General features: G+C 48.6%; 2 protein-coding genes across 9 annotated transcripts; both read left to right on the top strand.

The window, feature by feature from the left end:
• The first annotated feature begins 201 nt into the window (after positions 1–201).
• LOC125982072 (janus kinase and microtubule-interacting protein 3-like) lies at positions 202–8,308 on the top strand. Of its 7 annotated transcripts, XM_068653227.1 has the most exons (9): positions 5,493–5,595; positions 5,827–5,982; positions 6,914–6,949; positions 7,034–7,104; positions 7,241–7,345; positions 7,489–7,602; positions 7,742–7,803; positions 8,024–8,086; positions 8,173–8,308. In XM_068653227.1, exons 7-9 carry the CDS (start codon positions 7,744–7,746, stop codon positions 8,296–8,298), a joined length of 249 nt encoding a protein of 82 aa, XP_068509328.1. In that variant the 5' UTR covers positions 5,493–5,595; positions 5,827–5,982; positions 6,914–6,949; positions 7,034–7,104; positions 7,241–7,345; positions 7,489–7,602; positions 7,742–7,743; the 3' UTR covers positions 8,299–8,308. The 7 variants fall into 7 exon arrangements, with proteins under 7 accessions (XP_068509330.1, XP_068509328.1, XP_068509329.1 ...); XM_068653228.1 differs by lacking the exon at positions 6,914–6,949; XM_068653229.1 differs by lacking the exons at positions 5,493–5,595; positions 5,827–5,982; positions 6,914–6,949 and adding an exon at positions 202–300.
• Positions 8,309–8,383: 75 nt separating this feature from the next.
• Positions 8,384–10,143, top strand: LOC125982060 (janus kinase and microtubule-interacting protein 3-like). 2 transcript variants are annotated; one of them, XM_068653247.1, is made up of 5 exons: positions 8,384–8,586; positions 8,707–9,056; positions 9,113–9,346; positions 9,426–9,551; positions 9,921–10,143. In XM_068653247.1, exons 2-4 carry the CDS (start codon positions 8,982–8,984, stop codon positions 9,540–9,542), a joined length of 426 nt encoding a protein of 141 aa, XP_068509348.1. In that variant the 5' UTR covers positions 8,384–8,586; positions 8,707–8,981; the 3' UTR covers positions 9,543–9,551; positions 9,921–10,143. The 2 variants fall into 2 exon arrangements, with proteins under 2 accessions (XP_068509348.1, XP_068509347.1); XM_068653246.1 differs by lacking the exon at positions 9,921–10,143 and having other exon boundaries at positions 9,426–9,729.
• The last annotated feature ends 258 nt before the right edge of the window (positions 10,144–10,401 follow it).

A 10,401-nucleotide genomic window follows, 5' to 3' on the forward strand; every position in this document is an offset into this window, starting at 1 on the left:
CTAAATGCATTTATTCAATGAATAAGTCAAGCTAGATCTATGTTTATGATGTTGTAAGTTACGGTACCGATTGAAGTTGAGTCCGAAGCCAGTGGAAAACAGCGCTGCGTTTGTGCTCTCCAGGTACAAATGTTGTGATCTCTGACTGACGACCGGGCGAGACTCGAGTAAGAGATGTCCAAACGAGCTCCGGCAGGGCGGGCCAAGGCGGAGTGAACGGGCGCCCTTCAGGCCGCCAATGACGAGCTGAGAGCCAAACTGATGGACGTCCAGTTAGAACTTCAGCAGGAGAAGAACAAGGTGAAAACCTCAACAGACAGACACTGCCTGCCTCCCTGCCTGCCTGCCTGCCTGCCTGCCTGCCTGCCTCCCTGCCTGCCTCCCTGCCTGCCTGCCTGCCTGGCTCCCTCCCTCCCTCCCTCCCTCCCAGTTTTCCCGATGTAGATTTGACATGCGTGTGCCATGACTGTGTCAGCCTACATCAACAAATGCAGCGAGGACGTCAGCACCACTAAGAATATCATCACCCGGGGCAACCAACGACCCTGGATGACTGAGGAGGTACGTCAAACGCTACGAGCGCCATGACTGTGTCAGCCTACATCAACAAATGCACCGAGGACGTCAGCACCACTAAGAATATCATCACCCGGGGCAACCAACGACCCTGGATGACTGAGGAGGTACGTCAAACGCTACGAGCGCGGAACTCTGCCTTCAAGTCTGGCAACAAGGAGACACTGAGGACAGCGAGAGCCAACTTGAACCGTGCCATCAGGGTAGCGAAGCGAGACCGCAGTCGAAAAATTCAGGATCGTTTCCACGATGCCAAGAACAACAGGAGTATGTGGCAAGGCATACGGGCGATTACAGACTACAAATCATCAGGAAAAAACAGCCTCACCACGCTCCACTGATCATCAACAGCTCAGCTGTGGAGGTGGTCAGCAGCACCAAATTCCTGGGGGTCCACATCACAGAAGACCTCACCTGGACTATGAACACTACGGCACTGGTCAAGAGGGCACAGAAGCGCTTGTACTTCCTGCGGAGGATGAGGAGAGCCCACCTGCCCCCACCCATCATGAGGACGTTCTACAGGAGCACCATAGAGAGCATTCTGACAAGCTGTCTCTCTGTGTGGTGTGGAGGCTGCACCGCCTCCGATTGGAAGAATGTGAGGAGAGTGGTGAGGACAGCAGAGAGGATCATAGGGGTTCCTCTTCCCTCCATTCAGGACATTTCATCTCAGCGCTGCATGTCCCGTGCCCGTAACATCATCCATGACCCATCACACCCCCACCATGGACTGTTCTCCCTGCTGCCCTCTGGGAAGAGGTTTCGCAGCATCCGCTGCAGGTCCACCAGGTTCTGCAACAACTTTTTCCCTGCTGTCATCAGACTGTTGAACACTAGAACTGTTGAGCTCTAAACTGAACATTCACAGAACTGTACTTTATGACACTACGGACCTCTATCTTGCACTATCTCGCACTACCAACTTTACTGAACTTGTATAAACCCTTTAAATAGAAGTTTAATACATGGTTTAGCATTCCTCTGCATATATATATATATATATATATATATATATATATATATAGTATATGTATATATATTGTCATGTAACATGGGGGGTAAAGGTGGTGCAAATGGTAAAATATGGATTGTTCACAGGAATAAATTGGCAGAGCTGAAATTCCAAATTTGTCCAAAAGATGGCGCCAGACCAAAACATGAGACCAAAAAGGGGCCACAATAAGCTAAACTAGTTAAAATAGAAATAAAACAGGAACAAGGTGTCGGATTGTGAGTCACGCATGGAAGCACAAATGTGATTTTTACTTTTTGATTTCTTTGCTTGGCTAAAAGTGTATTCTGTAACAACTTAAAGCAATATTGTTAGTCAATTTGATCAAGAGGCCCGCCACTATGAGAATAGTGGCGTGACATAAAATGTTTGGAGAAGCACAAATGTGATTTTTACTTTTTGATTTCTTTGCTTGGCTAAAAATGTATTCTGTAACAGCTTAAAGCAATATTGTTAGTCAATTTGGTCAAGAGGCCCGCCACTATTCTCATAGTGCCGTGACATAAATTGTTTAAAGAAATAGATCAAAGGTTTGGATTTTTATTTCAGAGTTAATTGAAGCGTAACTTTAAAAAGTTATTTTCATGAAACAGGAAGTGAAGAAAAGGGGAAGTGAAAGGCTTTACCAGGGGCTAGCTGTACATTGGTGGAAAGTAATGCATGGTCAAGGCGGAAACATCTGCTGAAGGACAGCAGGTGTACGAGCGTGGGAAAATTGTCCAAACCCTATACAGCGTGGGAAAACTGACCAAAATCTATAAGGCGTGGGAAACTAGGCGGTCTTACCCTATAGAGAGGATATAGGTACCAGACAAGCCTATAAAAAGTCCTGCAGGAGCAGCTAAGAGGCTTTTTCCCCCAAAGAATACGTGAAGAAGCCCGAAGGAGCTTCAAGATTTTTTCCAGAGTCCCGGGATCTTTGTGTGAGACGCAGGATCGCTGGTCCGAAATTAACTTGGATTTACTCCAAAAAATTGGACTGGACAACTTTACAGGAGAAACTATGCGAGTGAAAACGACTTTTATGTATTTTAGCGAGAGTGGGGAATAGTCATCGGGCCGCCGGCCCCCTCGAGGCCAGCCTGTTTCTCTAATTTGGATTTTAGAAGTAAGATCGAATTGATCACTCGACTTTGCTTCCACCAAAAATAGCACGCAGCTGGTATCTACCTTTTCCCTCTTTCATGAACTGTGTTTTGCAATCGAATTGTTCTGGGATTGAATGATTTTATTAACACGGGTATCAGTGGGTGAAATTGTTCGGTTTCTGGAGTGATTAAGATTTGTAATTCTATTTCATGTTTCTTCAATAAATGTGTTGTGTATATTCATCTACTTGGTTGTGCTCTGATTTGTACTGAATGTGCAATCGATGGTTTGGGGTTGATTTGACGATTTGATTAATGTGCGGGGGGTTATTATGGTATAACATAGGACCGTAATAAATAAAAGTAACATCAGACAATTGTAGAGAATTGAATAACTTTCGTAGTTATTTGAGACACGAGTGAATTTCAATTCGTTTTAAAGTTTGCTTCGTCTGAATAAATTAACGGAAGTGTTTAAATTGGATTATTAGTTTGGTGTAGAACTGAAAGTAATTTAATTATTTGAAGGGCGCAGGCCCGTTCCCCCTTTTGACGGGCCGCGTAAAACGTAACTCCGAACATGTTAGAGAATTAAATAACTTTCGTAGATATTTAAGGGAAGAGTGAATTTCGTTAAAAGTGAATTCGTTTGAAAATTTACTTCCTCTAAATAAAATAACGACGATGGTGAAGGAATGAGGTCGAAATACAAAAAGTCCTGCCTCGCTACAAAAACAGATATGCTCAAACCTCATTGAATAAAGTACATAAGCAGACAAGTATATTCACATATTAAATAAATAAAAGAAACATTTGAAGCATATAATTATACCTACACACCAAATCAATAAAGAAGACATAACTAGACATTTTTGATAAGTGGTGATGAGAAAGGTTTTTATAACTTTATGATCTGATATATATATTTCTGAGGACTTTGAAATAACAAATGACTTTTGATATATTGCCTAAATAGCTTAATGACCCTTAAGGAACTGTGGAATGCATGCCTGATGTTTTTTCTCTGAATCATGGACACGGCCAGAGTCGTCTTGACCGTTCAGTACTTGATTGTATCTTATGTTTTGACTAATGCTAGACGCCAGTTTTTGATTACTACTGAACGCTCTGCACAGAGGGAAATAGTTTGCCTAACAAAGAAAAGATACGGTTGAATGCGGTACGACAGTGTATGTCCAAGATTGGAGAAGAATGTTCACAGGAAGGTCACGTGGAGATAAAACAAGTGGGTGCCAGAAGGAGCCACCCGAGAACTCGGCCAAAGATGATCGCCAAGGCCGAGAGACGGGATGGAAGACAACAGCCCCCTCCACACACACACACACACACACCAACAGCCCCCCCCCCAACACACCGAGTCGCCCATAACCAGCACCACTCCCATGGAAGCAGACTCTCCTTCGAACTTGCCCCACCCCGAAGACTCATCGCCCATCAATCCCAGCCCACAATGTGCTACTGAATATAAAACTGATCTAACAACCTTGGACTTTGCCTTTTCTGAATGGAGACTTTCCGCTCTTGAAGGGCCCAGCGCTGTATTGTACTTTCCTGAAAACAGAGCTTTTTGAACAAGAATTGTGATTGAACTCAACCAATCTGTCTAAGTCTAATTTCTGCTTCAGTGTCTTTGCATTTTCCTAAATCTGAAGAAATCAAACGAGCACGCAGTGAGTAAATTGGATAACAGGTGATTGGCAAAGGCTTTTGCCGTGAGGCGCAGATAACGCGCTCCCTAAATTGTGGACAGAATCCAACAATGGTTAAAATAGATTTTCAGAATTGGTGAAGGATAAAAGTATTTCGATTGTCGGTCGGGCGCGCCCCAGTTCCTAAATTTGTCGGGCCGCGTCAAAAGTTAAACAGGAGACGATCGAAAAATAGACTTGCCTTCCAAATTAATTACTGGGCAAATCTAAATAGAGTAAGACATTTTTATTCGTTTTAAGAAAGTTGTTAATCTTTTTAAAGCAATCAAGTGGGGTGAAGCACTCCGACAGTTAAGTGCTAGATTTACATATAAGAAGTTAGAATTAATAATATAAAGTGCATTAATTTTCTTCTTAAATGCTATTATTGTCACAAACCGTGGCAGCGGCCCAGCAGGCCTGGCAGTCCCGAGCGGACGAGCTCCGATCGGCTCATCACCAGCATCGGGAGGAGCTGAGCCGAACCAAGAGAGACTGCGAGAGGGAGATCCGCTGACTGGTAGGACTGATCAGATGCGCGGTGCATGGCTATGTTCCCAATTTCGTCGTATACCTGCAGTGCAATGACACCTAAGGCATTCTATTCTATTTCACAAGAAGAAAATGTCCGGTTGCTCGCTTCGCTTTTGTCACAGCAAAGGTGTTCTAGTCGATTCAAGAAAAAAATTGGCCGGTTGCTCTCTTTGTTTTTGTCACAATTCTGGCAAATGAGTTTGCCCGCCTGCCTGAACGCTCCCCGTTTGTACATCCAGATGGATGAGATCAAGCTGAAAGACAGAGCGGTTAGTGTTTTGGATAAAGCCCTGGGGCCGGCCACGTCCACCGCCTTCAGCTGCAGACTCAGGCTGCCGAGCAGCAGATCGCTGCCCTGAGGGATTCCCAAAGGGCGGGCCTAAACTACCCTGGAAGTGGGGTCAACGCCGCTACTAGCAATCCTCTTCATAGCGTAAGCCACCTCATCACACACTTGCAGTACGCATGACTTAGTTCGTTGCTGGAGGAAGGTAGCACAAAAACAGTTTTGAACTTTGAACGAGTGGTTGTGTGTGTGTGTGTTGCGGGGCGTTTTGAGTCTCAGGAGGATCGGGACACGCGACGGTTTCATCTGAAAATCGCTGAGCTCAGCGCAGTCATCAGGAAACTGGAGGATCGAAACGCCCTGCTTTCTGAAGAGCGCGATGAACTGGTAATTTATTGACGGCACGCTTGAAGGTTTGCGCTACCTTTGATGCGCGCCATCCAGCGAGGCACCCATTGCGCTTGCTTATTAGTTGAGCGGCGCGGCGAGTCGGTTGCCTGGTAGATGTCTTTTATTGGGAGCCAATGCCACGATTCCGTTCAAACCGATGCAAAAGGAATGGATACGTTCTGGCCCGCGTGTTGTGCGTCTTTCACATCCCGCACTTCATGCTTGCAGCTAAAGCGACTGAGAGAAACAGAAAGCCAGTTTCTGCCACTCCTGTACAAAAACAAACGCCTGAGCAGGAAGAATGAAGAACTCTCGCTGGTGCTGTGTCGCCTTGAAAACAAAGTGCGCTTTGTCACCCAGGAGAACGAGGAGATGGCAAGCTTGGTAAGTCGACGTGGACAACGGCGGCGTGCCAACAGAGTCCACTGCATTTGTGTTCCACAGAGAAGGCCTAGTTCGCTCAATGACCTGGACCGCGGTTGCGGCCAGCAGGACGGTGAAATGGAGTTCCTTCAAGTTGTGGAGCAGCGGCACATCATCGACGACTTGTCCAAGGTCTTCAGGCAGGCGACTCGGTGCACGTACGGCAGCGCCGCGCTCGCTCGCTGTCGCCAGGAAACCTTTTCCGTCCAAAGCTTGGCCGGCGGCCACCATCCAAAAAATTGGCCCCTTAAATTCCGACCTTTCAAGCAGGAGCATTGTGCGCACGCGTTTGAACACGCTTTAGACTTGTTTTGCCGTTTTCAGCAGCTCAAAGCTCCCGTTTTGTCAGCGCCTTTGCCACTCGCTGTGCGCTGAAAACGACGGACTCGCCCGGCTGCTCAGCCCGTCAACCATTAGCCGCGAGCGCGACGTCATTGTCCGTAGGCAGCTAGCGGCAAAATGCACCCTGTTAGAGTTGCGCTCGCTCCAACTTATTTTGGAAGAACCACATGGGAGACAAGTAAGTTCTTTTGGACACCTGCAGGTGGAGAGTCCATCCGTTGTACGAATGAAGTCTGACTCTCGGCTCCTGCACGAGCATTTTTATTAAGAGAAACAGGGTGGGTGTAAGCGTGGATTGAATGGAGAAAGCCCTTGACCTCTAGTCAAAACATAGCAAGGGGTGTTTTACAACTTTGTGTAGGAAGTTGCTATCGCTTATGATAGGGATAAATAAGGGATAAATAATATTATTTATTACAGGTTGCAGTCAAAGTCAAAGCAACATAATCATACGATAAAGATAATCTGGAAAACCCTGACACACCCTGTAGTTGTCACTTTTGGAAAAGACGAGCGTCCCTCCAATCATCGCCGGTGACGTGTTTTTCAGGCTCTGGAGACAGGAGCTCATGTCAGAAATGTCATTGTGAGTCGCGTTTGTTTCTGCGCCGGAGCCGTTCGTTCCCTTTGCATCCAAAGAATCTCAAAGGCGGATTATTTGTGTCGACAGGAGAGAGATTTGCTGCTACGATACCGACGTCGAGAATCTCTGAGGAGGAACAAAGCGTGAGGTCCTGCAAGGTGAGTCTGTTTGTTTGCGGCTGCTTGGTGTTGCGCAAGATGAAATGGCCTTTTTCTCGCTATCGTTCCTCTCGTCGATTCATCGTGAGGTGTCGCTTCAGTTTGTTCAGAGAGATGTTTGCTTCCGCGCCCGCAGGTCATCGAAACATTTTACGGCTACGACGAAGACGTGTTGGTGGACTCGGACGGATCGTCCTTGTCTTTTCACACCGACAGAACCCCCGACACGGAACCCGAAGAGGTAGCCCGCCATTTCTGCCAGCGTATTGGCGCCAAACATTCCTCTTCAGCCTGGAATCGGACTCGTCTTTGCGTCGCGGGTGCTTTGTCGCCGGTCTGACTGATTCTGGTACTAGTTCTGTGTTGCATTGGTGTGTGCATGAGGAGGCGGAGCTTCGCTACCGCCAGCTGACGCAAGAATATCAAGCGCTGCAACGAGCCTACGCTCTGCTCGCCCAGACCAGCGGAGGGGACTACGACGCCGAGAAGGAGATCAAGGTGGCGCCCCTTCCCGCAACCCCCGGCCGGGTCGCAGCCTCCCCGTTCTCACCCAGCCTCGGGTGTTCTCTGGTCTGAAAGGAGGAGGAGGAGCCTCCCTCCTCCTCCTCCTTTCAGACCAGAGAAAAGCTGATGGTAGAAATGGGTCACTATCAAAGCAGAGTAGCAGATCTGGAGTCAGCGCTGAAGCAACAAGGACAGGTAAGCTCATCAATGAGCACACCTTTTTCTCAGACAAAATAGCTACATTCTTCAGTCACTCATTCGTCTGGCATTACTGGACCAACCCCCCCCCCCCCCCCCCCTGAACGTGGCTGGGAAAATGCGGAGAAAAGCAAATGTCATTTTCCAGTCAACCAAAGAATTTGTGGATGAAAATGACACAACATTCCAAAGCTGTCCACGCGTTTGTCTCTTCTAGAATGTCAAGTGGGTGGAGGAGAAGCAGCTGCTGCGTCAGAGCAATCAGCAGTTGGCCGAAAAGGTGACGGAAAGAAAGGCGCTGGGCGGAGTCGCTTGGCGTCACACCCGTCGGGAAGCCCCGCAGATGAGGTCTGACTGTCTTTTCAGGTCAGGCGGATGGAGGCGGAAGAAGCGCGTCTGAAAGAGCACATCCAGGATATCCGAGACCAAAACGAACTGCTTGAGTTCCGCATCCTGGAGCTGGAGGTGGGAAGACTCGCACAAGCGTGTTGAGGCCAGAGATGTGACAGACGGACGGACGGACGGATGCATGCCTCTGCCTTTCAGGAGAGGGAGTGGCGCTCCCCCGTCTTGAAGTTTCTGTAAGTCCGTTTCCCAGACGGCCTCAGCCCTTTGCAGATCTACTGCGAGGCCGAGGGCGTGAGCGTACGTAACACGTCCCTCGCAACCCTAACCTTAACCCGAGGTCCCAGAACACCTTACATTTCTCCTTGCGCCTTTCCCCCGGACATCGTCATCAGTGATCTGATGAAGAAGCTGGACATCCTGGGCGATAACGCCGTAAGTGTATGTCGAACTCCTTATGTTCGCACTCCACGAGACTCGGCGGCTCAAATGTGACTTTTGGAAGGCTTTGCGCTGAAAGAAGCTTGTTGACGCTGTGCCTTTGGGCTCTTGCAGAATCTCACCAACGAGGAGCAGGTGGTCGTGATTCACGCCAGGACCCTTCTCACCCTAGCCGAGAAGGTAACGCGCACGTCCACGCACGCTCTCGCATTCTGCTTATGTGACAGCAGCCTTTCCTCAGTGGTTAGAATACATCAAAGTGACCAAGTCAGCACTTCAACAGTAGATGTTGGACATTGAAAGTAAGAAGGTAGACAGACACGCGACATCAGCCAAGGGGAACTCCGGCAATGTGCCCCAACAATTCTGACTTTGAGCTGTGCTAGGATATGTTCTGTAAGCAGAAGGGCTACCTGGATGAAGAGTTGGACTTCAGGAAGCGTTCCATGGACCAGGCTCATAAGGTAAGCCGCCCTCAAATCTCCCGCCGGACCACTGATGGACGAGGATTGCGGCCCAGAGGATCCTGGAGCTGGAGGCCATGTTGTACGAGGCGCTACCGCAGCGGGACTGCCCCGCCACGGACGGCGAAAAAGCCAGCCACGCTGGCGTGAATGACGTGCTGACGGCGGATCAGAGAGAAGAGCTTAGGAGCGCCGTGGACCAATGGAAGCGAGCCCTGATGTGCGAGTTGATGGAGCGCGACGCTTGCATCCTCCAAGAGAGAATGGATCTGCTGCACAGCGCGCAACAGGTAAGGGCCCAAAGCCAGCCCGGCACTTACTTGCACGCTTACTGGCTTTTGAAGGCCACTTTCCATTTGTCTGTCCTAGAGGAACAAAGAGCTGAAAGAATTCATCGAAGCTCAGAAGAGACAAATCAAACAATTGGAGGAGAAGTTTCTGTTTCTCTTTCTATTCTTCTCCTTGGCCTTCATTCTGTGGCCCTAACACCAGCTGGTGAGTGAGCTCCAGCGGCACCGCACTCGACACCTCCGATACACTGCCAGCCGGTCTCAGACGTTGGCAGACGCTCCGATGCCGACGTATACCCCCCGCCACGGTGACAGAGGCACCGCGTCACACCGGCGCTCATCCAATCAGAAGGCAGGAAAGGCAAATTCGCATGCAGGGCACTCTTGAACCAGAAGAGAGCGCCACAAAAAACGGTTGTTTCCCCAAACGCGCACTAAAAAGGGTCAGAATAACAAGAGTCCCACCGGCCAGCCGGGGCCACCCGTCCATCCATTTCTTCAGGGGGGGAAAAAATTGGAGTCACCGGTGAGTACATTTTGCATTTAGCTCTGCTTTTCTGCTTCTGTCTTCAAGTGTGTGGCATCCTGCGACCAAAGATTCAGCCAACCCCAAAGCGGTTGACCTCAACGTCCCACCACCATTCCTACCAGAGCAGGTGACGTGATGCTTTGGACATCCTTCCGTCTCAGATGCCCAAAAGTACTCTTTGCCACATCTGCGGCAATACGGTGTCTTTTCAAAGGTGCAAATAAATCCAGCGTGGGCGGAACACGCACGTCTTCGTTTTTTCCCGCTTTGTTTGTGTGACAGCTGTTGTGAAAATTTTATACAAATAAAGTTGTATAGTACAGGTTTGGCCAAGCCGCAATTCCTTTGCTTGGATTCATGCGGCCCTTTTATGTTCATATCAACATTTGTGTGTGTGTGTGTGGGGGGGGGGATGGGGTGTTGTGCGTGTTGGCTTCACTTGAGTTCAATTTGGTATTTTGGTCAAAAGCGCATGTGGTGAAATTCCACAAAGTAGGATGGGCAAACACATTCCAGTAAACTATTA

The sequence above is a fragment of the Syngnathus scovelli genome, chromosome 15 (genome assembly GCF_024217435.2).
Source record: "Syngnathus scovelli strain Florida chromosome 15, RoL_Ssco_1.2, whole genome shotgun sequence".
NCBI lineage: Eukaryota > Metazoa > Chordata > Actinopteri > Syngnathiformes > Syngnathidae > Syngnathus > Syngnathus scovelli.